General features: G+C 44.6%; 1 protein-coding gene across 2 annotated transcripts in view; it reads left to right on the top strand.

Moving 5' to 3' along the window:
• lama5 (laminin, alpha 5) overlaps positions 1-27,723 on the top strand; it is a 63,392-nt gene that overhangs the window by 34,285 nt on the left and 1,384 nt on the right. The window contains exons 15-79 of one of the 2 annotated variants that reach the window (XM_037477775.2): positions 162-296; positions 500-637; positions 1,198-1,250; positions 1,582-1,681; positions 1,791-1,843; positions 2,010-2,115; positions 2,233-2,332; positions 2,513-2,669; positions 4,283-4,412; positions 4,675-4,817; positions 5,099-5,202; positions 5,557-5,710; positions 5,819-5,982; positions 6,932-7,040; positions 7,898-7,995; positions 8,084-8,297; positions 8,781-8,907; positions 8,986-9,125; positions 9,420-9,535; positions 9,713-9,924; positions 10,316-10,517; positions 11,386-11,530; positions 11,614-11,754; positions 12,168-12,329; positions 12,935-13,042; positions 13,197-13,280; positions 13,595-13,825; positions 13,964-14,077; positions 14,188-14,318; positions 14,409-14,489; positions 15,037-15,251; positions 15,553-15,653; positions 15,876-16,059; positions 16,197-16,337; positions 16,433-16,584; positions 16,666-16,776; positions 17,052-17,163; positions 17,429-17,602; positions 17,718-17,914; positions 18,005-18,121; positions 18,399-18,553; positions 18,934-19,063; positions 19,187-19,289; positions 19,425-19,538; positions 19,931-20,113; positions 20,362-20,504; positions 20,625-20,804; positions 20,984-21,123; positions 21,220-21,379; positions 21,755-21,888; positions 22,049-22,214; positions 22,465-22,599; positions 22,777-22,925; positions 23,504-23,636; positions 24,103-24,246; positions 24,429-24,559; positions 24,667-24,831; positions 25,366-25,498; positions 25,609-25,763; positions 25,922-26,114; positions 26,224-26,364; positions 26,667-26,826; positions 26,929-27,059; positions 27,177-27,270; positions 27,360-27,479. In XM_037477775.2, coding sequence (XP_037333672.2) covers positions 162-296; positions 500-637; positions 1,198-1,250; positions 1,582-1,681; positions 1,791-1,843; positions 2,010-2,115; positions 2,233-2,332; positions 2,513-2,669; positions 4,283-4,412; positions 4,675-4,817; positions 5,099-5,202; positions 5,557-5,710; positions 5,819-5,982; positions 6,932-7,040; positions 7,898-7,995; positions 8,084-8,297; positions 8,781-8,907; positions 8,986-9,125; positions 9,420-9,535; positions 9,713-9,924; positions 10,316-10,517; positions 11,386-11,530; positions 11,614-11,754; positions 12,168-12,329; positions 12,935-13,042; positions 13,197-13,280; positions 13,595-13,825; positions 13,964-14,077; positions 14,188-14,318; positions 14,409-14,489; positions 15,037-15,251; positions 15,553-15,653; positions 15,876-16,059; positions 16,197-16,337; positions 16,433-16,584; positions 16,666-16,776; positions 17,052-17,163; positions 17,429-17,602; positions 17,718-17,914; positions 18,005-18,121; positions 18,399-18,553; positions 18,934-19,063; positions 19,187-19,289; positions 19,425-19,538; positions 19,931-20,113; positions 20,362-20,504; positions 20,625-20,804; positions 20,984-21,123; positions 21,220-21,379; positions 21,755-21,888; positions 22,049-22,214; positions 22,465-22,599; positions 22,777-22,925; positions 23,504-23,636; positions 24,103-24,246; positions 24,429-24,559; positions 24,667-24,831; positions 25,366-25,498; positions 25,609-25,763; positions 25,922-26,114; positions 26,224-26,364; positions 26,667-26,826; positions 26,929-27,059; positions 27,177-27,270; positions 27,360-27,479 — 9,048 coding nt within the window. Of the gene's footprint in view, positions 1-161; positions 297-499; positions 638-1,197; positions 1,251-1,581; positions 1,682-1,790; positions 1,844-2,009; positions 2,116-2,232; positions 2,333-2,512; positions 2,670-3,469; positions 3,609-4,282; positions 4,413-4,674; positions 4,818-5,098; positions 5,203-5,556; positions 5,711-5,818; positions 5,983-6,931; positions 7,041-7,897; positions 7,996-8,083; positions 8,298-8,780; positions 8,908-8,985; positions 9,126-9,419; positions 9,536-9,712; positions 9,925-10,315; positions 10,518-11,385; positions 11,531-11,613; positions 11,755-12,167; positions 12,330-12,934; positions 13,043-13,196; positions 13,281-13,594; positions 13,826-13,963; positions 14,078-14,187; positions 14,319-14,408; positions 14,490-15,036; positions 15,252-15,552; positions 15,654-15,875; positions 16,060-16,196; positions 16,338-16,432; positions 16,585-16,665; positions 16,777-17,051; positions 17,164-17,428; positions 17,603-17,717; positions 17,915-18,004; positions 18,122-18,398; positions 18,554-18,933; positions 19,064-19,186; positions 19,290-19,424; positions 19,539-19,930; positions 20,114-20,361; positions 20,505-20,624; positions 20,805-20,983; positions 21,124-21,219; positions 21,380-21,754; positions 21,889-22,048; positions 22,215-22,464; positions 22,600-22,776; positions 22,926-23,503; positions 23,637-24,102; positions 24,247-24,428; positions 24,560-24,666; positions 24,832-25,365; positions 25,499-25,608; positions 25,764-25,921; positions 26,115-26,223; positions 26,365-26,666; positions 26,827-26,928; positions 27,060-27,176; positions 27,271-27,359; positions 27,480-27,723 lie in introns of both variants that reach the window. The other variant, XM_037477774.2, reaches the window with a different exon arrangement.

The following is a 27,723-nucleotide window of genomic DNA, read 5'->3' as shown; positions in this document are numbered from 1 at the left end:
GCACCGTCTCATGAAGTGTTGTTATATCACCTTGTGCAAGAAAGTTAAGTTTTGAGTTGCTTTTTACTGTAAAAGAATAAATGGTGTGGATAAAGTTACATAAATCTCTGAAATAGGGGAGAGAGTTGCTAGTTATTATGTCTCACCTCTTGTTTTCTCAGTGTGCACATGTGATCCTCGCACCTCATTGGACTCCAGCTGCACCGCGTCCGGTCACTGCCACTGCCAGCCCAACTACAGCGGCGTGTCATGTGACCAGTGCGCTCCTGGTTACTATGCTTACCCAAGCTGCACACGTAAGTCATCGGGCTTTATATTGACACCCGTCGCTCCCGACTGCTATCCGAAAGGTGAACAAAGTAATAGACTTTGTGTTGTCTGGGAATCTCACTTGACTTCTTTTGGGGCCGGTACGAGATGCTTCCTGGGAGAATAGATCCATAACAAAGCAATGGATGAGACTAATGAATAACTGGAGTTGACGATGTGTTGCTTCCAGCATGCCAGTGTTCTGCAGAGGGCTCCCGCTACATCAGCTGTGACCAGGTGACAGGACAGTGTGTGTGTCTGCCCAACGTGGCGGGGCTGCGGTGTGACAGCTGTGCACACGGCGCCTACGGCTTCCCCAACTGCAGAGGTGAAAACCACTTGCACACACGCCAGTTAAGCACAGGCAAATTCCATTGACTGCTTGACATAATGGAGGTGAGGTGTGACAGCTGTAGTTAATGTGACCAACAGCTAATCACACACACACACACACACACACACACATATGCAATGCTGCATTCACACGCACTATCGGCTGGATGAGGAGAACCTCATGTTGGTTCTGACCTGTGAAGGTTTGCTTTGGCTTCGTAGTGACGCCATTAGCGTGAGGTTTGGACTTGAGTGTCATGAACGATTGGATGACTTTAGGCTACACAAAGACTTGGCTTGGACTTCAGCTTTTGACCAACAGAAGATAAACTATCGAGGGTTGTCTAAATTACTTTGGCAGGGAGATGTTTTCTCAGTGTCAGGTTCAAAGTCTTAACTTATTCTCATATTGTACAAACCAAGTGCCTTCTTGTGCAAGGCATGAAAGACGTGAACCGACTAGAATATTATCTGACATCATGACTGGATTTGTTGCAGTGTACTTCCAATAACAACATCTTAATACATATTATTTTGTCGTTCTTTCATATAAAGCTGGTACCTGCCACCCTTCGGGCTCTGTTCAGTATGCGGTGCCACCACCAGTGGTGAGTTTTCAAGATTTTTCTGTTTTGTATAACTGAAAAAGCTGAGCTAATTATAGAATTATAAAAATAAAATGATCACAATGAGATAGTTTTACCATGGGTTCCCTAGGGAGCCCCCTAGACCATTATATAATAATATTAATAATAATAATAATAACAATATAATTTCTCGAACTAATATCTCAAAATAATAATTCTCAAGATTTGTTATCTAACTCATTATTTTATATATATGTATATATGAAAAGGTTCAATTTCGATCTTATTGTTTTCTATCCCGATGGGAATGGCCTCATTTTATATATTTTTTTCCTCACACGCACCTTCTCAGGGCCAGTGTGAGTGCCGTCGCCATGTGGAGGGCCCGGCCTGTGACAAATGTAAAGCTCTGTTCTGGAACCTCTCCCCTGACACTCCTGATGGATGCACCAGTAAGACCCACTACAAACGCACACATCCCACATGCGGTTCACTAGATTGAATGCAGTAGACGAAGCTCACTAAAGGATCTCTAGTCTAAGTGTCTTCTTTCTCCTGCAGACTGTGAGTGCAACACTGCAGGTACCATCAGTGGGGTTGCAGAGTGTGCACAGGTAAGCAAATGTAACTGCACTTTGTCAGACGATATTTAGATCTCCTCCTGTAGAGCTCACAGAGTCAGCACAGGTAAAAGTTCACTTGAGAGAAATTGTAAGATTAGATTTTGGTTTTCATGCCATTGGATATTATAGGTTATCGTTTTTCTGCGTTTTTCGCCAGGCGACTGGTCAGTGTTACTGTAAGCCCAACGCCTGCAGTGGAACCTGCTCCACCTGTAAAGAAGGCTATTACAACCTGCAGGAGCACAACTACTTTGGCTGCCAAGGTGAGTGCTCATCGGCTTTGTTTGATAAAACATTTTAGATGTTCTTTTCCCCTTGAGGCGAATGCTTCGTGATGCGGCCATCCGGTGCTTACGTTTTTTTGTGTGGCGTGTATTCAGGTTGCCAGTGTGACATTGGAGGTTCAGCGGGTCAGTCTTGTGGAGAGAGGAACGGCCGTTGTCGCTGCAGACCTAACGTGGAGGGACAGCAGTGTAATCTGTGAGTCCAACAACACACCTGAGAGGGATTTTAAATACAACTCCTTGTAAAAATAGCGTAATGGATATTCTTCAATTGACCAGACAATAAACATGCAGAAAGGAAGCTGTTACTTTACTCCCTTCAATCTCTGGTAAAAGGTTGTTTTTGACACTAAATGCCACCTGACTGTTTCTGCAGACCTCGTCCAGATCATTACTTCCCAGACCTCCATCACCTGAAGTTTGAGATTGAGGAGGGGACCATGCTGGATGACCGGCCAGTGCGATTCGGCTACAACCCTCTGGAGTTCCCGGACTTCAGCTGGAGGGGTTATGCTCAGATGTCCCCCGTCCAGGTAGGAACGTTGCATTCAACCTTTAACGTCGGCACTTGGCATGCAGTAAGGATATGGTTGTATTTATTTCCCTGCCCCTTTAACTTAATGCTAATACTACAATTTGCAGAAATCTTATGGGTATTGTTATTTCATGTCATCTCACTGAAATATTTCTACGTTATTTTCTTACAAGGGATGGGATGAATGATATTTATTACATATTTTTGTGACTGTGGCCCTGTCATTTATGCTCCTCCTCAAAGCCAGCTCCATGGCTGAAAGCATTTCAAGTGGTATTTCTCATTGGTGGAAGCACCTCTCAGCACGTATTACTCCAAAGCAGTTTATGAAGTGATTGTTTAACCTGCGTTAAACAGTTTGTCTCATCATAGATCAAAAAAGTTCATTTTTTTTAAAATTAATTTGGGCTGTTTTTGATTGATAGTCAAAGGCAGGTATAAAGATATTTTTTTTACTTTCTGAGCTTTTTTGTATGTTTGTGCCGAGAAGTGGAAATCCAGAGAGAAATATTCCAGGTGGTTTGGGGTCATTAAAGTGTGTTCATAGTGGTGATGGTATTAAAGTCTCACTTTTGGCTTGGTTTCTATTTCTCTATTGGTGTTGTATTTATTCATCCCTCCCTCCTTCATGTTTTCTCTTGTCACTTCCCACCTTCTCCTTTTCCTCCACTACCTCTGTCCTTTATCCCCTTCCTCCTCCCTCCTACATTTCCCTTCACCTCTTCCTTTCCGTCATCGTCCCCCCCTCCCCTCTCGTTCTGCCTCTGCCTGCTGCCTTGCTCGCTGGTCCTTCGGCAGTCCAAAGTGTTGGTGACGGTGTCGGTCAGCTCTCCAGACCTCTTCCATGTGGTGCTGCGCTACGCCAATAGGAGGGGTTCGGATGTCTGGGGCCGGATGTCGGTTATAGACGAAGGCATGAACTACTACTGTGGTAACTGTGAGTGGAAAAAAACCCAACGGGAAAGCTTCCCGAGCTGCTTCTTCTGTCTTCTCCTTCCCCCTCCGTCCCTCACGTCAGAGGCAATGCAGTCAATGCCATTTGACAGCTGCACTCCCGCCTCGCTTATATATTTATTTCCACGCTTTGCTTCTGGATTTCAGTTGTTTTTCCATAGAGATGTCTTTAATTTTGATACCAAGTCAGCATTCCCATTGGGAATCATGAAAAGAAGTGATTTGAAATAATAGGACAGTTTGTTCAGGAATTTGTGTCTTAGACACAGCAGTGGTCTTTGCATACAAAATATTTTATAGAATATTTTTATATTATGGATTTTAGAGATTTTTCTGACTTGGACTTTCAAACAGACATGTCCACTTTTTGATTGGAACAATTTAATTCCAGCGCAATCTCCCTCCTCCTTTCTGTTCTGACTTTCTTGCTTTGCACCCGTCGGGTGTCTCTCACTCTCTCAGGTGATGGATGGATGCGTTTTTGTGGTTGGTGATTTTGAGGTGATATTGGTGGCGGCTTCTCCTCCATCTTTTCCAACCTCCAGGGCCACAGATCAGTGCAGAGTTCAGGGATTTAAGACCTTAAAGTATTGACACCTTGTACCCTCCACGCTTCCTCTTCTCCCACTTCTACCCTTTGCAACCCCCTCCCCGTAGACCGCAGTGAAGCTTCAGGTTTATGTGAGCGAGGCGGACGTCTATCTGACTCGCTTCATCCTCAGATATGTAAACTCTGAGGGCGCTACGTCCAACGGTAAAATAACAGCCTATCAGGTCAACCGCAGAGGTAGGTCTACACCAGTCACCAGTGTGTGCCAGTGTGAGTGTTTCTGACTGTTAAGTGCCTGGTATTAAAACAATTGCATTTTAGTATTGCATTTTTTTCTACAGTTAATTGTGTTTTTCTTCTCTTGCTGTTGTTAATTTACGTTTTCAAATGTCTTTCTCTCAAATACATCAGTATTCACCTATTTCTCTTTCTATTTGGATTTTATTTGTTATATTCAACTTCATACATTTTCTGGTGTGTGTGTGTGTGTGTTTTCCAGGTTCAGAGCAGTCCAAACAAATTGTTTTTGTTCCCAGTATGGAGCCGACTTTTGTCAACGTTCCGCAGAACAATTTTGTGGAGCCGTTTGTCCTGAACCCGGGAACCTGGACTGTTGTTATAGAGGCAGAAGGAATCCTGCTGGTGAGATGAACACACACACACACACTATGCACCCGTTTTTAAATATTTCTACAAACATTTAGACCTCTAGCTGTTTATGCAAAGTAACCATGACACAGAAACTCTTATTATGAGAGAAAGGCTTTGGGATGTTTTGTTGATATAATGACCATAATATTCAGATTCACACCAAATATCCAGCTGATTAGTGGCACAAGTTGACAAAGTAATTGTCTACATTGCATTCTATTCATTATTTATTGTGTCAGTAACACTGTATCCGTGCTGGGTTTTGCCTTCAGGACTACCTCGTACTTCTGCCCAGTGCCTACTACGAAGCCCCCATCCTGCAGATCAGAGTGACTGAGCCCTGCTTCTACACCTCTGTGCCTGAAGCCAGCCACAAGTAATTAAGCACATTCGTTTTTCACTATATAGGAAGACAGCATGTAGGTGCTTCAATGTGCAATGAATGTGGTACATTTTTCTGATCATGTAAAAACAGATTCTAAACCCCGAGGGACATTTTTGGAATTTCTTTCTGTGTGAGAGTTGGAGAAATAGATGGCTATATATTCATATGTACCATGCAGACCAAAACGTTGGCATTAAGATTCCCCACAATGTTGAAATATTCCATTTACCCCAAAACTAATTCTAATATTATTGTCAGACTAATTATAGGTCTTATAATTCTGTTCAATTTCCTTCCTTTGCTTTAAGTCACTGTCTGATGTGTCGGTCCGATCCCTCCATGTAGCTGTCTGCAGTACAGATATCTGTCTCTGGACTCCTTCCCCTCCATCTCCGGCAATGATGCCAGCTGTCGCAACGACAACCACCTGCCGCGCCCCTGCCCGACTGAGAAGGTGACCCCGCGTCACCCAGACATGGCCGTCTGCAGCGGATACGATGTAAGAGAAGCAAAAGTATTTGAGTTGGTTTACGGCACAAAGAGTCAGGACTTTATTAACTGATTGGGTTTTTTTGTGTGTTTTTTCTTCTTTTTTTTTACCCCTCAGATCAGCGTGGAGCTGCGAGGACGTCTGCCGTCTGCGGGCAATTACGTTCTGGTGCTGGAATACTCCAGTGAGGAAGAGATGCCACAAACTCTGTCCGTCACTGTAAACGTGGCGGGAGCACGAACACACAAGCACCGCGTGACCCTGCAGCACTGCAAATACAGGTACGAAGAAGATCTTTCCTCCGATTCAATTTTCTTAAGTTTATACAACCCTTCTATTGTTAAGTCTCTTGAATAAGAGCAGAAATCCAGAGAGGACAGAACTAAAAGATTTATAAATATGTAGCTTTTTACCCTATTTTTAAAGATTAATTGATGGTAGAAGTACCACTAAACTTCTTTTTGGAGAAAACACCCGTTTCCAAACCGAGGACCAGTATGATGGTGGACCCTTCCTAAGTCCCGCCCCCTTAGTTGCTGTTGTTAGGCCGTGCAGAAGCTCGTCAGAAAGAAACCTAGCAACACCGGTTGCAGTGTGCAGCTCCCGAAACACTATTCCCCCCTCCCTGTTCAGGGATTGTTGGTTGGCTGAGGGAAAAAAATATGCTCATGAAATCAAATAGTGTATTAATTTGGAAAATAAATATATTTGTTCCCACCTGAATAAATAGCTGGAATGGAAGTTAAAAAAGTATTGTTAAACCCTGCAAAGCTCTACAAACAGCGATGTGTGTGGGGCACAATGCCGACCTCAGCATGGTCACTGCGAGTTACTTCCTGACTACAGGAGCTAAAATGAGCATTGTCAGCTAATGTTAACATGTTTGCATTAATTGGTTAGCACAGCCCTATGCTAACGCTCCACAGCAGCACAACGACTGAGGGTTAATCTTGCCATCAACTTACGGCCCGCAGTTCTTCCTTTCCTATGTTACAGGTCTCTTTGAATTTAACAACGTTGGCACCAGCGGTTTGTGAACTTATTTAACGCGGCATGAGCGCCTGCGCCCACCACCTCGCGGGGGATTACAGCGTGATCGGAAACACAGCCCATTCATTCTGGCTGCAGATGTGTGGACTCAGCTGGTTCACGGTTTACTCTTTGTGAGGTCTGTCAACACCTCTTAATCACTCCGTGTCTGTTGGTGTGTGTCTGTCGGTGTTTGAGCAGCTTCCTGTGTCGAGTTGTGGCGATCGACGGACAAAGCAGAGCGGCCGTCTTTTCTCTCCCCTCCGATGCCGAGATCCAGCTCAGCTCCGACCGGGCCAGCTTCTTCCTGGTGAGAGCAACACCACCGCGTCACATGATAGAGTCATGAGATGAGCACGATGGAGGCCATAAACATGGAAGGGTTCCGGATCAGATGGTTTAAAGCATAAGAGATATTCAAGAAGCTATTGCTTGGAAACTGAGCTTATTTTTTCTAATATTAATCAAATTTTGAAATGTTGGTTTTATTTATAAAGCCCTGAGTGGCTGGTTCTAAAGGTTTGTTGTTGTAAAACTCATCTGGGGGGTCCAAATGAGGCTCAAGTGCGCCCCAATCCTATGTAGTAAGACTAAACAAACTACTACATCGAATATGTTAAAGCGAGTAACATAAAGCACTTAAAAACTTAAAAATTATAAAAATGATCCTGGCAAAACATTTGACCTGTTGCTAGGTCGGAAACCTACAGGCCAAAAGAAATAACATGAGACAAAATAGATATAAATTACTAAAGAATATTAATTTTTGTAATTGCTGTTCTCCACCTTTTTCTACTCTGTTTTGCAACATTTTGACCTCAATTGGATAACGTACTTGGCTCAAAAGAAAATTTAGATTTAAAATATATTCTAATTTTACAGTTGTTTTCCTTTCACTAGTCATTCAATAAGATAACTATAAAACAAATTAATTTAATTCATAATTTTGTACCAATTAATCAAATGGTTAATTGGCAAGCAATGTATCTGATAAAAATATTGAGAAGTGCTCACTTTGATAATGTCTTAAATTAGCATGTTTTGCATATTTTAAATAAATGATCTTTTTATATTTTTAATGAATGACTTCATCAAACATTTATTAACTTTCTCTCACCATCTTGTCTATATTTCCGTAAATAACCTGTTTTTCTTCACTGTATTCAGCACAAAGTGTACCTGGTGCCTAAAGACGAGTTTACCATGGAGTACGTTAAACCTAAAATCCACTGCATCAGCACTCATGGACAGTTCTCACCTGACAGGTAAAGCCCCATATAAATACTTTATATAACTCCTTTACAAATACCCTCACACTTAACAACTACTTCTTCCCTCCCTCTGTTTCCGTAGTTCCTCCTGCATCCCCTCACGCTTCCAGACGCCGTCGGACTCGCTGGTCCTGAAAGAAGGCCAGAGCTCTTCCATGCAGGAGCCCGTCCTGGCCTCCCCAGCAGCAGCTTCTCCTCTGCCCTCCTACCAGAGGGTCAACCCGGCCTGGACGGGAGGAGACAGGCCTCCCCACGGAGCAGATAACGGCGACCATATCAGGCTGGATTCAGTGCAGGTAGCTTATCAATGTATTATTATTATCATCATTTGAATCACTTTTTACGGATCTTGTTCATAGTATTTGTGTCTGGAGTTGAAGTTTGGTTTGTGGAGTTGAGGTTTTATGGAACCTTTTATTACCAAGTTTCTACTTGTAGTTTTTTTTAAAGTTACAATTTAATCTAAAAGTGAATCGACTATAGAGAAGTTGACTGTATCTTCTAAATATTTAACCATTCAGCAGTATATTGCATACTAGCATACATAAAACTTTTAAAATTAGAATTACCTTGATTTAGAGATTAGATGAAATTCAAACTAACAGTAGGAAATGACGCCAGGAATGACAGATGACACATAACCAAAACAGTTCAGGTTAAATAAAAGGCATTACAGTAATTTCTACCCCTAAAACATTACCTGTTGGAATGGCTGATTCAGACATTGAAGATAGGAAAGTTTAAAGAAAAATCTCTTCCTCTGTCATCACCTTACCCAGAATGCAGCAGTGTACTCCACCCGTGTCCAAAGCCTGGGACGTTACGTCTTCATCCTCCACTATCACCAGCCTCTCCATCCCAACTACCCCGTGCAGGTGTACATTAATGGTGGACGGATCTGGCAAGGTACGATGCATGTACATCCCCGACAGACTGTACAAAACAAAATGGAGATACCCAGTTTTCATGATTTCATTTCTTCAGGCTACGCCAACGCCTCCTTCTGTCCTCACGCTTACGGCTGCCGTAACGTCCTGGTGTCTGAGAACCAGATCATTCTGGATGTGACGGACCACGAGGTCTTCCTCACCGTGCAGATACCTGCTGGCAAGACGCTGTGGCTGGTTTGTGTTGCTGCCTTGCTTGTATTTCTCTCCCTTTTTGTTTCACTTGAATTGGACACTCCTTCTACTACTCCCTGGTGTGTCCTCGTACCACAAATGTCTTTTATAGTTTTATATGTCGGTGGCAGTTTTACAATCTTCTCTTTATTCCTTAAAAAAAGGCCCTACATCTTCATATTCACTAGTATTTAAAGCCATGATTTACCCTTCCAACGGTCTTTCCTCCGAAATCTCAACGGAAGAAGGCCGTACCTCTCTCCGTAACTTGCCCCTCCGCGTTGTGTGTCATGACAGGATTATGTGTTGGTCGTGCCTGAGAGCAGCTACAGCTCCAACTCCCTGACCGAGGAGCCTCTGGATAAATCCTACGACTTCATAAGCAACTGTGGACAAAGCAGCTTTTACATCAAGTCAGTATCCCAACAGTTTGCAGAGGAGCTGAACCATCGCAATGGTTTTATATTGCGTATTCTTGACCAGCGAATAAGCGCTAGACATATTTTAAATGAGTTTTCATTGTGATGCTACGTGATGCTAACAATGCTATGAATGAATGAATGACGGACTCCTCCTCTTCCTCCATCCAGCCCCGCCACCGCTTCTCCGTTCTGCCTCGGCTCGGCGGCGTCTCTGTCGGCCTTCTTCAACAACGGGGCGCTGCCCTGTGCCTGCCACGAGGTCGGCGCCGAGAGCGACACCTGCGAGCAGTTTGGCGGCCAATGCCGCTGCCGGCCCAACGTGATCGGCCGGGACTGCTCCATGTGCGCCACGGGCTTCTGGGGATTCCCCAACTGCAGGCGTGAGTCTCCGATTGACTTGCCCGACCGTCAAGTAGTAACAACGTGCTCGTTCACCGAATCTCAAGGTGTCATTGTGTCAACGGAATGAATGCGCATTTCCAAAATGGCTGCCAGACGACCTCGCATTGTTTAGATCGAGATGATTTTAGCCAAAGCGACTTGCACTGCTTTCAAAACGACAACAAAGAAAAGTTGTTCATAGACACCTGTAATGTACTGTGGCTTTAGTAAGACATTTCCAACGAGGAACATGAAAGGGGATTTTGGGTCCGTCTCTTCTTTTACGCTCTGCTGTCTCTTAAAGGTTCAAGCGGGCAAAGGGATTTTTCTCACCATATGGATTTAGTCTCCGCTCTGACTCACCCGTTTCTCCTCTCGTCCTCCCTCCAGCCTGTAACTGTGGTACGAGGTTATGTGAACCAGTGACCGGCGACTGTATCTGCCCTCCGAGGACCGTGCTGCCTGAGTGCACCCAGTGCGAGCCCCAGACGTTTGGCTGCCACCCGCTGGTCGGGTGCGAGGTCTGCAACTGCTCTCGGCCGGGCATCTCCTCCCCCGATGTGAATTGCGACACCTTCAGCGGGCAGTGCAGGTACGGCAAGGAAGTGATCATTCACGTGCTCATTGTTTGTGGCTCCGGGGCCGAAATCGGAGGCGGACCAAGCTGACCAACACCCCCCCCCTTGCCCTGAATCTTCATCTGCTCCCCGCACTGCCACTACTGTGCCGTGTGATATATTTGGAGTTTAACAAGTTCAACTCTCAAATGCCAGGCCTCCTCCTGGGAATACCTAAAGAGGCAGTTATTTCTCGCCCTTTTTTTCTCTCCTGACAGGATCTTGGCTCCGAGTCTCTCGTTGGGTTGATAGCTGTCTCTTTGGACAGCTGTGCTTGCCAACTCTTGTCTGTTCCAGACTGTCTCTTGTCTGTGGAAAGCAGCAGGTTTTTAAAACGTAGCCCTCCCTGAGGACTGGCAACAACACAGCTGCAGTCTGTCCTCGTCCTTATCGCTCCGCCTGCCTAACGTTACTCCTCCTCCAGCCTTTATAACATAATGATGGATTTGTCAGGCGTCACTCAGCATTTTTTATGCTACTCCAGGAGTTGGAAAAGGCAACTATCCGGCCATTAGCTTAGCTTTGCATAGCTAAGACTGGAAACAAGGGGACAATGTTAACATGTTTTAAAATGCACATGCACAGGACTGCGCCAGCTTTATCCAGATTGGAGAATGACGTAAAACTGAAAGTATTTCATCAATAACTCCGGATCCTGGCCTCTAGTATTAACAGACCAACACACACACAGTTGTATGTACCCTGCAGTCAAAATGTTATAATAGTGGGGAGTAATAAACTTTTCATCCTTTTGCAAATGAATTTTTTTTCATTTGATCAGTAATCCCAAACCCATTGATTCTCATATATTTCTTAAAACAATTGCATGTTATTTTCCTCCAGATGTAAGGACAACGTCGTTGGACGTCAGTGCGACCGCTGCTCCCCTGGTTTCTACGGTTACCCCAACTGCAGGCCGTGTAATTGCAACGAGGCCGGAACCGAAGAGGAAGTGTGCGACTCGTACACAGGACAGTGTCTGTGCAAGGTGGGCTAACCCTAGGACCCGCACAAGCGTCCGCCTGCATTCTACCGCGTTGTCTAACCGGCTCGGCGCTCCTCCACCTGTAGGAAAACGTCCAAGGTTCCCGATGCGACCAGTGCCGACTTGGTACATTCCATTTGGATCCAACCAACCCCAAGGGCTGCACCAGCTGCTTCTGCTTCGGAGCCACCGACCGCTGCCGCAGCTCCGAAAAGAGACGCAAAGAGGTACTTGTGTTATTTTACCACAATCTCAACACTTTAACGAGGCTGGATTTCCAGTACAAACTTGCACGTTTGTAACGGTACACAAAATTCCCGTAACGGAAAAACTTAAACAAGCAAATATTTTGCTTGGAGGAAAAATGGTTGAAACAAATCACTTAACATCAGATCAGTTTATGATTATTCTGATATTTTACTCGATTGTTTTGCCCATGAACTTCTCTTGAATCATAGCTGAGAATCCTAAACGTTCCCTACGACTTCATAAATGCATTTTACCTTGTTAGTCCCGTTTAAGTGCTGCTTTTAGATATTGTAGTAACAAACTGTCAAATCTTAACGTTTCGTCTTCCCTCTCTTGTTCACTATTTTTTTTAAATATTTCACATTCTCGTGTGTGATTTCGTTTCGTCTAGGTGATGGATATGGAGGGCTGGGTGTTGCTTGGAGCAGACCGACAGGAAGTGCCGGTCGTGGTGTATCCCGATCAGGACCTTGTTGAGGCTGACCTCAGCGATGTGCCCGATGTCTACCAGGACATTCACTGGCACGCACCAAAGACTTACCTGGGAGACAAGGTAAGACAAGAAGGAAAACCCCTGAAGGTGACAGGAGAGACTGGGTTGACGTTTTAACTTCGTTATGTAGCTGTGTCAATTTCACACTGATGGCTGTATCTGACCTACAAAAGCAAACAACACAATCAGCTACCAAGGTGTCTCACAGTCTTACCTTCAATTAAATGTCCTAATAAAACCACAAGACACACAAGCTAGTCGAGGTCACAACGCACACGCCTACAGAACACACACAAGATGATCCCGCATCGGAATTCAGAGGATTAGACGAGTTGTTTGGATACAGATAAGCATCATGTTCGTCTAGACGTTTGAATTGTGGGATTCAACCAGCATCCTTCTGCAGGCGGGCTGATGGTTTGATTTTAACCCCAAACTGAGTCCTTTTATGCCTCATAAACTAGCTTCAAATGTCAGCTCTAACTAAGCCTGAATGGTTGCCATGGCAATATACTGTAGGCCCTGGATCTTGTTTCTGTTTCACCGTACAGTCTCGATGGAATCCATTGCTGAATGCATTGAGAAGCAGTCTGTCTGCTTTTGCTGTGTTTTAATGTTTGTTTTCCTCTGAGTTTCCCCCATTTACCGGCCCTCTGCGTCCACAGGTCTCCTCCTACGGAGGTTATCTGAGGTATCGTCTCCACACTCAGACCATGAGAGGAGACGTGTTGTCTCTGCCTGCAGAAGCCTCCAGGCCTGATATCATTCTCAAGGTATAAAACACTCAAATATCCCAGTAACCTAGGTACACATAGCGGAAGCGTTACACACAAACACACGCGCACACATGCATTTACACACAAAATACAATAGTAAATGTTAAACTACTGTACACACCCTTTTCACATGATTCCTCTCCTCCCGCAGGGTAACCAGATGACCCTGGTGTTCATGGAGAGGGAGTACTCCTCACCTGAGGAGCCTCACCTGGGAATCGTTCACATGGTTGAGGTAGAGTCACGACTAAATATTTAGTGTGCTTGTTTGTTTTTTCATTTACAATTTTCTTCCTTACTGAATTGTATTTGTCATTTGCTTTGTTTATGTGTGCACTTTTTTTTGTATGTTATATCATATTTTATATCGTTTTATATTCTATTGTAAATTAAATTGTACATTGTTTTGTGCATGCACCACCTGCCATGACTATTTTTTGTCCAATATACCTGGCAAATAAATGTTTCTGATTCTGAACAGGTGTTTCTGAACTTTCCTTGAGGGCCAAGACTAAGACTAAAGCCCAAACTTCTTTTTTTTTTTCACAGGGAAGTTTCCGTCACGCTCAAACTGGTAACTCTGTGTCTCGGGAGGAACTGATGATGGTCCTGGTTGGTCTGGAGTCTCTTCAGATCCGAGCGATACACTCCCAGTCCGCCCACTCGGTGTCGTTACGCGGCGCCGTGCTGGAGGCCGCAGAGAAACTGCCTGCCGGTCGCCATGCCAACAACGTGGAGATCTGCATGTGTCCTGCCAATTACATGGGAGACTCTTGTCAGGTGAGGGACCAAGACCCTGTTTGCCAAAAGCATGTTTCCCCTTAGCAAGACAAAGATGACACCACACCCCATCATTTTGAATGACTAACAAATATTTAATGAAAATGGTCAACATACATGTTCCTCTCATCCCTATAGAAATGTGCTCCGGGTTACTACAGAGACACTATTGGCCTGTTTTTGGGGAAATGTGTCCCCTGTAATTGTAATGGACACTCTGACCAGTGTGTGGACGGATCTGGAATCTGTTCGGTAAGGATTTTTAACGATTAATCAGTTGACATGACTCCCCTCTAGAATTGATTATTGGTAAGTCAACTATCTTCCTCATTGTTTTTTTTTTTTTTCTTACTGTCAAACAGAACTGCCGGCACAACACAGCCGGGGACCACTGTGAGATCTGCCAGGGTGGGTTTCTCGGCAACAACAGCCTTGACGGACAGGCAGTGGCATGCTCCAGTTGTCCCTGCCCACTAAGGGTCGCATCCAACAAGTGAGAAGATTTGAACTTTTCTTTTCTTTGAGTCCACTTCTTGTTACCTTTCCATTTAATCATATATTATTTTTGTATTATTGTTTTCAGCTTTGCAGAAGGCTGCGTGCAGAAAACCGACAGGATGCAGTGTTTGTGTATGCCGGGTTACGCTGGACCTCACTGTGAAAGGTAACTACTAATATATTATGTCTCGAAACATCCCTTTTGGATGTGGGAATTCTTTTTATTAAAGGGAGCATGTGAACCTCCTGCTGGTGCAGTTTGACCTGATTTGTTATTTTATTTTACTTTTATATTTTACTATATATATTTAATTTAATTGAAGTCGTTGAGTTGTTTGTATTTTTAACTGAAATAGTTGCGTCAGTAACTGGCTTAGGGCTACAAATAACAGTTAATATGCCAATCCATACTAATTGATTTATCATTTGGTCTATAAAATATCAATCAATAAAGAAAATATGAATTTCTCAATCAATCAAAAGTTTCCGATTACTTTTCTTTAAACCATCTAATGGATTAGTCCATTTTTGCAGCTCTATACTGGATTCTTAATTGATAACTCATGCTTTTATAATTTTCCATGTAATTAAATCTAAATATATGCTCATTGTCTTTCCTTATTATTTATACGTTCACATCACTGACTTCTGCAAAATGAAGTAAAACCTCTTGTAAGATACATGTGTCATTAAAAATGGCTTTGTTAAAACAGGTGCGCCCCTGGTTACTACGGCAACCCCATGGTGCTGGGCAGCCGGTGCCAGCTCTGCCATTGCCACGGCAATACGGACCCCAACATGCTGTTCACAGACTGCCACCCGCTGACGGGGGAGTGTCTCAGCTGCATGCATAACACGGGCGGCCCTCACTGTGACATCTGCGCCCCTGGTTACTACGGAGACGCGGTCACTGCCAAAAACTGCACTAGTGAGTTCAGCTTCAACGTACATGCAATTTGCCTTTTTCTGAATAGGGGCATTGCAGCTGGATTATGGAGCTCCGCATTATTCGGTGCGTCGAAGTACATTTTGTTGCGTGACATTGAGATATCGTGACAGGAGTTAAGTGAAGGAAAATTAAGAAAAATGTGAAACCGTGTTGTCATTTTTTATTTATACTGACTAATTTCTAAAAACAATAATTAGTTTATTGAACAGTATGATGGATTAAGGTTTTCAGAAGTTGTATCAGCAAATAAACCCAAATGTTGTGTCTTTTCTTAATATAGAGTCTAACTGCTCCCCATGTGGCACCGAGTCATGTGACCCTCAAACTGGACAGTGTCGCTGTAAAGCTGGAGTCACCGGACCGAGCTGTGACCGCTGTGAAGTAAGTGCTGCACCGGTTGTTCCTTCCTAAATGTTAGTGTCTCTTTACGTGGATTTTCTTTTTGCAATTGTTAATGTACAAAACACAAAAATGTTAGGCTTCTAGTTAAAACAGTCTGATGAATACATTTTAAATCTTTGTCTGGAAAGAAATGGAATGTAATGGTCAGTAGCCTTCCAACTTCCCCTCACGTCTCTGCCTCGATCCGTTTTTTCCTCTCAGGTCGGCTCATTTGGCTTCGAACTGTGCTCCGGTTGCCGTCATTGCGACTGCGACGCCTCCGCCGCCCTCGTACAGACGTGCGACCCTCAGAGCGGTCAGTGCGCCTGTCAGCCCGGCGTCAACGGGCCAAACTGCAAACAGTGCGCTCCTGGATACTGGGACTACGGACCCAACGGATGCAAGAGTGAGGGCATGCGGGGCACGCTGTGATGTCGTATTCTGTTATTTGTAAAGCAGAAAGTATTAGAGCTGTAAAAGTGTCGGCTTGCATCATCAGTCGAAGCATTTGCCGCAGTCATGTTGACGCTTCCCACTCTCCAGAGTGCAGCTGTAGAGGAGGTCGCTGTGACCCGCGCACAGGAGAGTGCCGCTGTCCCGACGGGATGACAGGAAAACAGTGTGACACCTGCAAGCAAAAATACAGCGTGACCGTGGAGCACCACGACGGCGTGCACTGCGAACGTAAGCAAACCTGCCTAATTCTTCTAAAATATGCCGACAACATCAAAACACCTGTTCTACAAGGAGTCATTGTAACCGTTTCACGGCGTGTGCAGCGTGTGACAGCTGTGTCATCGTCTTGTTGGAGGATCTTGACAAATTGAACGACGACTTCAACTCGGTAGCCGGTCAGCTGAGCAGCCTGAACGCCAGCTCCATGGCCTGGGCTCAGCTCCACGGCCTCAACAAGTCTGTGGAGGAAACCGCCGTGAGTCCACACGCACGCACAACCGTCACACGGGTGGTGTCAATACATGGCGTATTGTAAGACGTGTTCCCGTGGTTCTAGAGCGCCCTCGAGAACTACAACAGTACGCTGGAAGACAGCAGGAGTCGAGCTGACCTGCTGGACGCCGAAATCACGAATATCATTGATGACATTGATGAACTGCACGGCAAGGTGTGATCACTTATAAGCACGCACGCACTGACACAGACCAACACACACTAATACACACTAACCTGGGCATGTTTATATAAAGAAGCTTTTATTTGAATAAATAACTATTTTTGAGCTTCTCTGTAGCTCTCAATCCTGTAGTTTATTTATCTGAATCAAAAAGAGCAAAATGTTGTTGTCCCTGTGTTGTGTACTTTTGAATATTATTTAACAGATAACCATTACGTTGGCTTTCATGTAGAACTGAGGGTGTTATATTGTGTTGGTATTTTCAGGCGACAGTGTTGACTGACAGGGTCGGTGACCTGCAGGACAGAACCAACAACACACACCAGAGGGCCCAAGACCTGCTGTCCTTCATCAAAAACATGACTATGGATTTAAAAGGTGTGACATGAGTCCATCAGAAATGTATCAAAAAGTTATTTTACGCAACATGATACAAGATGTTCTTTTCAGTGAGAATATATCTGGAAAAAAATCAAATACGATCTCAAGTCAATATTATGAGAAAGTTTCTCATTATTTCGAGACACTGCATAATTATTTTGAGATGAGATTGTCGAGTCAGTTTCGTGGCTTCCACCTCGCGGAAAGAGCACGTCTTTTTAGACCACTTGATTGATTGATGTTTTCCTGGTGCTGTCCGTAGACATCACGATGATGGCAAACCGGACTTCGCTGAATGACACCGAGGCCGAGTACGACAACGGGGACAGGGAGAAGAAGATGAGGGATGTCCAGGCCATGCTGAGGGAGATGAGGTACAGGAGTTGTGTGGGACAGAAGAAACTGGCTGACAAAGAGAAGACTGCGGCGCAGAAATGTACGTTTTCCTTCAATGACATACGTGTTCCCTCTTAATTCCACTCACCGTTGTTCTAAATGACCCCTAAACACTATGCGCAGCTCTTAAACCTGGCCCCTGTGTCCTCTGCTAGTGCTGGACCGCGTTACCAAGGAGTTGGCAGGTCGTCAGGTGGAAAACAGCGACTTGGCCAGAGCCATCAGAGACCGCTTGGCCGGCTTCCACTCGCAAATGATGGACCTCCGAGACGCCCTGAACGAAGCCGTGAACAACACTGCCGTCGCCGCGGAGATCAACAACGTCAACGAGAAGACTCTGGAGGACAACCAGGTGAGCTGGAGTCAACGGCGGCGGCAAAGCGACGACAGTGAGGAAAGGCAATATTTACTTTCTATCGCTCTCCATTTCTCTCCCTTGCAGAGGAGGATAGAAGACGTGCTCTCAAAGCGGAAGGAGGTGATCGACCAGCTGTCCATGGCAGAAGACGACGTAGCGCAGGTCAACGATGCCTTGTCCATGCTGCACGACTCCAAAGAGGTTTGAAAAAAATCAACTCTGACAATGTAAATATACTGAGTATAGTACAAAATAACCTCAGGATAAGTATACTTTACAAGAAAAGGCTTTGGATTTGCTTCATAAAAGGAATGTGCAGTTTTAGTCAGTTTCCTTATTTCTAAGTTTACTTCTTGAGCATTTTGCTTTCATTGACAGTGCCACTCGAGAAAAGTCATGTAACAGAGGATCCTATCTGAAATCAAAATGCTGATCTCGGGCATGTATGGTATGCATCACTTTGACACGTCTTTCTCAGGAGTACGAGCGTCTGGCGGCCCAGCTGGACGGCGCCAGGACACCTTTGGAAAAGAAAGTGGAGAACTTTGCGTCGGTCGACTCCAAAATTCCTCTGGTGGAGGAAGCAGAGAAACACGCTGAGCTGCTGAACACTTTGGCCATGAACCTCTCCAGGTACGAGAGTGGTTTTTGCTTCTTTTCAAATTGGAAGCAGCTCCGTCTTCAAAATCAGTGCTGCAGACAAGTGGTTCGGGCTTCACAAAGTGCCTTTCGCTAGTGATTGTGATTCGATTTCAAAAGACTTCAAATTGATTTAAATGAAACGTTGTGGGTACTTCACAATCCTCTTGTGGTCTTGTGCAGTAAGTTGTGACAATTTGACCAATGGTTATTGACTTTGGTCTTGTTAAGGGCCGAGCAATTTCCGTTGTCAACACAACAAAAACTAAAAAAGAAATTTTGATATGCTTGGTCCAGTAATGATCCACAGAAAACGTCCAGCACCCTGACAAGTAAGCGAAGAGAAGGTGTTAATGACCTTTTTTGTTCTGCAGTGTGGTAACCGAAACCAAGAGGGATGGTATTGTGGATGTAACACAATCCTACAACAAGATCATCAGGAGTATCAAAGAGGCAGAGGAGGCAGCCAACATGGCCTACAAGGCTGCTAACGACACAATGGAGGTAAAACACACACGCACACGCTGATTCTTCTTCCACTACTGAAGATGTACGTGCACACGTTGAAACTACTAAAACAACTTGCTTCAAGCGATTCATTCTTACGTGTCTGGCTGGTGTGTTTAGAACATTAAGGACCAGGATCTCGGCCAAATCGCTGGTTCTCTTAAGAACCACAGTGTAGAGCTGAAGGAGGAGGTCAAGGATCTAAGTGATGAACTCAACAACGGTAAGCACACATCTTTCACATCAGCACGTTTATTTAAGGGATGTCATGAAATCAAGCAAAAGACGAGTCTTGTAGATTTTACTTTGAATATTTGAGTAGTTTTGAGTTTTTTTTCCGTTTTTTTCTGCTGCACAGAACTGAAGCCACAGCTGGAAGAAGCTCAGAGGCGACTAGACGAAGCCAAAACCAAACAGCTGGATGTGAGGAAAGACCTGGCAGATGTTCAAAACAACCTCAACTTCACTACAAGTACGCACGAGTCTCCGTTGGCAATAGCTTTGGGGAGTTGTTTTACACTTACACCTGTAACCTCTATTCTGTGAAGACTTGCATCAGGTTCTGAATCGTGGTGCTGCGGAAGCACTTTGTGTATTTCTGCTATATGCTGCCTGATTGCATTTTTGGCCAACTTTGTCAAACCTCCTCTTAGGAAACACCCGTCCCGTCTGTAAAAATGAATTAGTAATCAGAACATAACTTCTTTAACACCATGGAATCCAAAGAACAACTTAAATGTGACCACATTCACATGCATGTTAGTGTTATTATCATGCATAGAAATCCTACACGTTTTTTCCCGTTATCCATCCCCCTCATTTTTAAAACTACATTTGCACTCTTGTTTTTTCCGTGATGAACAGACGCGAGTCAAGAGATCGACGAGGCAAAGCAAGCAGCAGATCTGGCAAACACCACGGCAACGCGAGTCAGCGATGCCCTGCGTCCCATTAAAGAGCAGCTGGACCAATGGGAGCAGACTTATGGAGACGCCAACTCCACCAATGATGACATCAACAACGTCCTGATGGAGGCCAACAAGACTGGTAGGATCTTTTTGACGTGTGTGAACGTATCGCCAGAGAAGCATCCTCAAAATAATGCTTATTTCAGTAACTAGATATACCATAAAACAATAAAAAAAATGGATGACTAATATTTAAAATGAATACCCCGTTGCTAATTTCTTCTTGACAAAAGTTGTTTGCAGATTTATTGGAGCTTCATGATGTAAAATTGAGTAATGCTTTAATTTGGTTGGTGTTTCTTCATCCAAATCTCCCTGTCTCTAAAGTGAACGCACTCGGCGAGACTATTCCTTTGCTCATGAAGAAGCTGGATAAACTGCAGAACCAATCCGTACTGATGCCAAACATCTCGGAGAACATCAGCCGCATCCGGCAGCTCATACAGCAGGCGCGCAACGCTGCCAGCAAGGTACGCGCTCTTTCTCTCTCCCTCTCACACACTCACACACACACACACACACACACACTGTGATGTTGGAATTGGAATCCCAAAAGCCTGTCATTTTCTCCTTCTCTCTCCTCCACCCAGGTGAGCGTGTCGGTAAAGTTTAACGGCTCGTCCAGCGTCCAGGTCCGTACTCCTCGTAACCTGGCCGACCTGGCGGCCTACACCTCCTTGAAGTTCTACATCACTCTGCCGGAGGCAACGCGATCCAGGCGGCAGGACGACAGTGACCAGCAGTTTATCTTCTACCTCGGCAACAAGGATGTAAGTACCGAAGCTCATTGTGGGTTGTGTTTTGGATTTACAGTTTATTATTTTTGTATGCTTTGTTTGGGTTAATCTCAGCTTAGTGATAGATCGAGGGAGTGTTTCTAGGAGTTGTCCTCCAGTAAGTAACGGTATGTTTCCTTGGTATTTTGTTATTGATCATTTTGTAATTGTAGTCAAGTAAGGAGTTCCTGGGCCTGGTGTTGGTGGGAAAAAGACTGCAGTGGTACTTCAATGTCGGAGGAGAAACTGCTGCGGTGCTCATGGCTGAAGATGTCATGTCTAATGGAAACTTCAACAGCGTGGTGCTGGAAAGGTAAGACCCACATTAAATATGTCCTTATGTATTATTCCTCCTTATGAAACCTGTCGGCTGTCTCTTTACGTGATCTGTCTGTCTGATTGACTGCAGGATCCTACAGTACGGCCAAATGTCCATGTCGTCAGAAGCCTCCGAGGGGGACCAATTGGTCACCAAAGCCTACGTGGAAGCTGCGGGGGATCAGGGGTTGCTCAACCTGCTGACCGACGACACCGTCTTCTTTGTGGGGGGATATCCAAGTAGTTTTAAGGTGAGCGCCCGGTGGAAGGCCTTTAATAGGACAGTTGCTCCACCGTTGTAGAGCATCCTCATTGTTTTTACAATGTTTAGTTTAAAAAGTGCTATTAACAATAAAAGCAACCACAACTACAAAGTGGCTCACAAAATTGTATTTGACAAATTAGAAAATCATTGGATTATGTGATGAAACAGCCAACTCCACTAATGCAAGAATTGTTTTTTAATGTAAATAAAAATACCTTTTGAAACATATAAAGAAGAAGAAATGAAAAGAGAATTTAAACAACATGAACTGTATTAGAATCAGGAAAACTTTCCAAACATATTTGGGTTTATTTAGATTAGTATATAGTTGGTTTATCATTATTCTCCTTTTGTTTTTCAGCCCCCCCCCCCGCTGGCTCTGCCTTACTTTAAGGGCTGTATCGAGTTGGATACGCTCAACGAGGAAGTGCTCAGTCTGTATAACTTTGAAAACATCTTCCAACTTAACACCACAGCGGAGAGACCTTACGGCAGGTCGGTGTACAACATGTCATTTAATTTACCAAATTAACAACATAAATAACCCCCAGCATATGGTTCTAAAAAGAATATCTTTTTTACATATTTTCTTACCATTTAACTTAACTTGCTTTCTTATTTTCGTCCTGTATGAATCATTATGGGTTAAAAAAAGGTCCAAGCCGATAGCGACTCAGCCCTGGGTGAACGACGCAGCTTACTTTGACGGTACCGGCTTTGCTGAGATCACCTTGTCTGGTGAAACGACCTCCGTTCAGCGCTTTGAACAGGAAGTCAAGCTGCTCTCGCACAAAGGAATACTGCTCATGCTGCAAAAGGAGGTAAATACTTTTCAAATAAATTGCAGTAGAGAAATACACAAGTTTGTTTTTTCTTGTGTCCTGCTCCGTCCGGAACGTGTTCAAATTTAAGGGATCCTTATAAAGATATTTGGGGTGAGGGTTATCCAATTAATTGAAACTCAACATTAGTGAGTATTGACTTCCACGTTTCTTGTATTGGGCTCTATTCATTACTGTACTACCAATATGGTTCAATGTTTTCTCAACGTCTCTCTCTCTCCTCCATCAGAATCACTTCCTGTGTCTGGCGGTACTTGGGGGCAGGCTGAAGGTTTTCTATGACTTCAGCGGTGAACTGATGGAGCTCGAGCCCAAAGACCCTTCATCTGAATTCCTGATGATCAGTGACGCAGACCCCAAAGCTGTAAGTCTGCCACGTGCCTCTGGCCACGGCTTTTCCGCGTGCATGACACATTGTGACTCATTTCTTTATGCATCATATTCATGTTAAGAAGGACCATTTCTTGTTAAATTTTTTGTGTTGGATTTCATTTTCAAGTGTACTCTATCGACGTGTGCCCGATTGTTTTTAATTGCATAGCTGGAGATCATCATCATGCGAAGTACGAACCTTATGGTGGTGAGAAACAACCGCGTTGGCCTCTACACCCACAAGTTCGCAGAGAGCATCCCTGAGTTCGGCAGCAGCTACTACCTCGGAGGAGTACCGGAGCAGATGATGCCTGAGAAGTGAGCAGTTTTCACAAATGAATAGTGCACCGATTGCCATGGGTTTTGTTGCAGATATTCATATCCCCTAAAGGGGGAGTTGCTTGATGATACTTTATGTTGCCCTCAGTTTATGAGCAAATATTTACAAAACTAACCACAGCCTTAGCTGTTAATAAATGTATGTCATTTGAGAGGCCAGTAATACAACAAGCACAGCTTATTTTAAACTGTTAAGTCGTGAACAATAGAAAGCTATTTTAATTTCTATTTCATTTTTGACAGATAATCGATTAACGGAAATAATCTAATCCTGCTTGCCTCTCAAGGCCTCCGGAAAGCTTTTTTTCATTTTAGATGTATTTGAATAAAAGAAGAGACCCATGAGGAAAATTTCTGATTCATTAAAGTGGGCTTCAACAAAACAAATTTGGCTTGCGTTGACATAAATTGATCAGGTGAATGCATATATGACAATGATATAAGCCCATAACAGTTCCAAGGGGATTTGGAGGAGTGATTCTACCCCCCCTACATTGTCCTAAACATTCAGCTTTACTTCGGTCAGGTCGTTTCATTCTGTCTCTGTGTGTTTTCAGGTTGAAGACTGTGTTTTCAAATCGGGGTGCTGTGAAGGGCTGTTTCAGGAATGTGAAGGCCCAGACTTCTCACATCGACCTGAAGAGGATGAAGAACTCCGGAGTCAGTTTTGGCTGCGACAGTGACCTGTTGGTAAGAAAACGCAGCCCATCATTTAAGGAGGAGTACATTTAATGGCATTCAGTGTTATTAGTCAGTCAGTGCTGCCACTTTGTGTTCAACCATTTATTGAACCTGAAATGCATGGCAGTTTGTAAATAATTACACCAGTGGTGAACAAACGTGTTTCATAATAAGTTTATAATCCAAAATTGAAAAAAATGACTTTATTAAATAACCCACCAAATTAAATTTGAATCCCTGAACCTGTAAAAGAGTGCAAAGGTGTAACTATTTCTTACCGGATATTATTGCAACCCTTAAACCATTATTATCACATAGATGTGAATTTCCACAAATATGTGTTTTCTCTGTAATTCAGCCTTTGTGCTGAATCAGGAATTGTCTTGACCTTCTGTGTGTGTGTGTGTGTGTGTGTGTGTGTGTGTGTGTGTGTGTGTGTGTGTGTGTGTGTGTGTGTGTGTGTGTGTTCATGAAGGTTGCTCGGGGGGCTTATTTCTCTGGTCAGAGCTACCTGGACTTGTCCCTGTCCAACGTTCCCACTCTTGGAAATAACTTCTACTCCAGCTTCGGCTTCAGGACCGGGCAGAAGGAGGGACTCATGTTCTACCACCACGATCAGGTCTGACGAGTAACCAACCTACACCTGTTTCCTCTGTCTCTTATTTACTGCTATCTTAAATCAGTCATTACTTTAAAAAAATGATCTTTACTGATGTTTGCCTTTCACCTGCATTGGAATTCTTCATTTTCATCTTCTCAAATATTGTATTCTTTTTTGTGTGTGTGTGTGTGTGTGTAAAGGACGGAGTGTGTCAGGTGCTATTGCAGGAGGGCCGGGTCATAGTGAGAGCTGGCGACCGTGAGATTAAAACGCAAAAGACGTACAACGATGACAACAGCCACTACATTGCTCTCTACAACAACATCAACGGGTAGGCTGACTCTGTAACCCTGTGTTAGGCCACATCAAGCTAAGAAGACATATGAAGCGTGAACTGTTGCCATTGTGCTGAGTGCGGCATTGCTCACCCTGCCTTAGGATGCGTCTGTATGTGGATGACGTGCTGGAGAAGGCCAAGGAGGGCACGGTGGAGAGCGGGGGGCCTAGTGTCACGACCACGGAGGGAAGCACCTTCCTGGGAGGAATGCCCGACCAGAGCCTCGCCAATCTCACAGGATGTGTCAGCAATGTTTTCATCAGGAGGTGAGAAGTGATGGCAGGGTGAAAAAAACCACGTGGAGACTGATACAAAAACAACCCCAGTTAGGACCAACTAAAAGTGCGCTACAGTGTCTCGGTGTGTTTTTTTTTCTTATTTCAATGTACATTTCTGGCCGTCAACGTCTGTAAACGCATAAAAAAACAAGGTGCCAGATGGTGAACACACATCCAGGTGTACAATAATTAATAAAGCACGGTGGGGTCAAATCTGGGGTTAGCTTAGCGTTCGTGACCCTCGTTGAGCTTTAAATGATAAAAAAAAACATGGACGAGAGTAAGGGTTCCTGTTTTAACAAAGAACCTTTTGTAGCTTGATAAGTGTCCTTTAACTCAAGACCCAGAGCCTTAAATGTACATGATATACATATATGTTTGTCATTTTACCTGATTGATATTCAAATCATTAACATTATGGATAATGGTTTGTGTGTGTCCTGCATGATGAATTGTTACCACACATGCTTGTATTGCAACTCAGCCTCATCTGTAGTTTGTGCACGTGACTCTTGTCTTTAGTGAAAAGGGTGCTCAGATGGTATTGAACCTGCTCAAGGTGAAAGAAAACGTCAACGTTCCTCTCGCCTGTCCTGCTGCCAAAAAACCTCAGCAGATCGTCGCTGCCCGGCCCAAAAACAGCAACAAATCCAAGGTACACACACACACACACACACAGCAATCTCTGCTTTTCTTGCGTACAAACAACAAATATATGTGTAAAAACTCTCTCTCTCTCTCTCTCTCTCTCTCTCTCTTCTACAGGGAAAGAACAAGAAGCCCTCTGGGGCTCGGAGCCGTAACACCAGGGCGTCCTGTCGGGGCGAGCGGACGGACCGGGATGCCGGAGCGACGCACTTCAGCGGCTCCACACACAGCTACCAGAGATACACCCTGCAGGCCGGCTCGCTCAGTTCAATGTGAGTGGGAACACACTGTTGGGAGAACTCATCCCGTCCAGTTTGCCAAGGCTGTTGAAATGGGGGAATTATCTCAAACACGGCGGCTTTACCGGCCGTTTTAGGTTCCATGTTGTCATGCTCTCTGTCTCACCCCTTATCCCCCCCCCCCCCCCAAGGCCTCAAATCTCCATGGCGGTGAGGATCAACTCCTCTGATGGCTCGGTGCTGTACGCAGCCGGCGGACCGCGCGGCGCGGCTGTGATGTCACTCAGCGTGTCAGGCGGCCACCTGTTGCTCTTGCTGGACGGAGGGAAGAGGAAGGTCAGCCTGCGGAGCCGCAAGAAGTACAACGACAACCAGTGGCACAGGGTGAGGTTACAGGCACGGTCACGTGACCTAGCGAGCGACAATATTTCATCCCACAATCCTGTGTCTGATCCCCCTGACTATCTCATCCGCTCCGTCTTTGTCCCTTCAGGTGTTTATAAAGCGCCAAGGAGAGAAGATCAGCCTCATACTGGATGGTATCGACGCCCAGTCAAAGAGAATCCCCGGAGGAGACGGGACTCGTCTGTCTGGGCTTTCTTTATATGTCGGAGGAGTCCCGCCCTCGCTGAGGGTAAGACACCCACACCACAGACTACACTCGCCAGTCAGCTACACTGCTGGATGTCATATCCATCGGAACAATTGGATTATAGCTAAATAATAGAAATAAGACGTGGTTGGAAAACATCAGAGATTCATTTCTAATCAAATAACTGCATAGTAAAAGATTTAAATACAGAGTAATGGAGGAATTAAATAATGGTATTAGTAAAACTATAATAGAAGACAGAACTACATTGCAACGCTGAGCGTCACCACATATCTTTCCTTCATGAGTTTCTGCCTGTGTTGTTTTTTTTGGTTAAACTCCAGGCTCCAGGCTCTAGTGGCTTCGCCGGTTGTGTCAGGGACCTGACGCTGAACGAAGCCCGTCCAGGGAGCCCCGCTCACAGCCAGGGGACGGTCCCCTGCTTCCAGAGTCCTCTGCAGCCCGGAGCATATTTCTCTGGCCAGGGAGGACACATGGCGATAGGTATTCATATGCAATCTTCTTCAGTGTTCATTCACGACGCGTCTCCTCGTCTGGGTCACGATGTGTCCTGATTTAAGGCGCTTTTTTTTCTCCCCCCTGCAGATGAGTCCTTAGTTTTGGGTCGGGATCTGGAAATCCAGTTGGAGGTTCGGCCCGTCTTGGACTCTGGGCTGCTGTTTCATGCTGGGACATCACCTGACCAGCGCCTGAGTTTGGTCCTCAACCAGGGAGAGGTGAGAGAACAACAGCTGGAGACTATTGGTTTCAAATTGTGGAGGAAATTTTTAAAATAATTATTATTGTACTGCATTGTGAAATGAACTGAATTGTGTGTGTGTGTGTGTGTGTAGGTGACGGTTTCGTTTAACAGCGGTAAAGGTGAATTCTCTACCTCCTTCACTCCTGAGGAACCTCTATGTAATGGCCGCTGGCACACGATCACAGGTGAGTTTACGTCAACGAATTGCACGTCACCGTGTTGTTGCCCCATTGTACCCGAGATGATGATGATGGTGATGTTTTGTCGTCTCCAGTGGTGAAGAAGAACAATGTCCTGCAGCTCCATGTGGATGGAGATACGCAGCACAGCGTCGGCCCCAAACAGAGCCGGTCTGCGGGGTCCAAAGAGACCGTTTACCTTGGAGGGGTACCCGGTGAGTCCACATTCACCCCGTACAGGAGTACAGCCCATAGTCTTTGCCCCGAAGCTGTTTTTCCACAAAGAACCACCATCTGATATAATTTCTATTCATTTGGATCATATACCCATAATTTCGCAATATTTTAACTTTTTTCTTATTCAAGACTTCATACATTATTATAAGGGGAATGTTTTCCAAAGTGCTACACATCTCAGACAATACATGTAACATCACAATACAAACAGCATGTATTGTT

Source organism: Pungitius pungitius, chromosome 1, assembly GCF_949316345.1.
Source record: "Pungitius pungitius chromosome 1, fPunPun2.1, whole genome shotgun sequence".
Lineage (NCBI taxonomy): Eukaryota > Metazoa > Chordata > Actinopteri > Perciformes > Gasterosteidae > Pungitius > Pungitius pungitius.
This window is presented reverse-complemented; position numbering and strand designations above follow the sequence as displayed.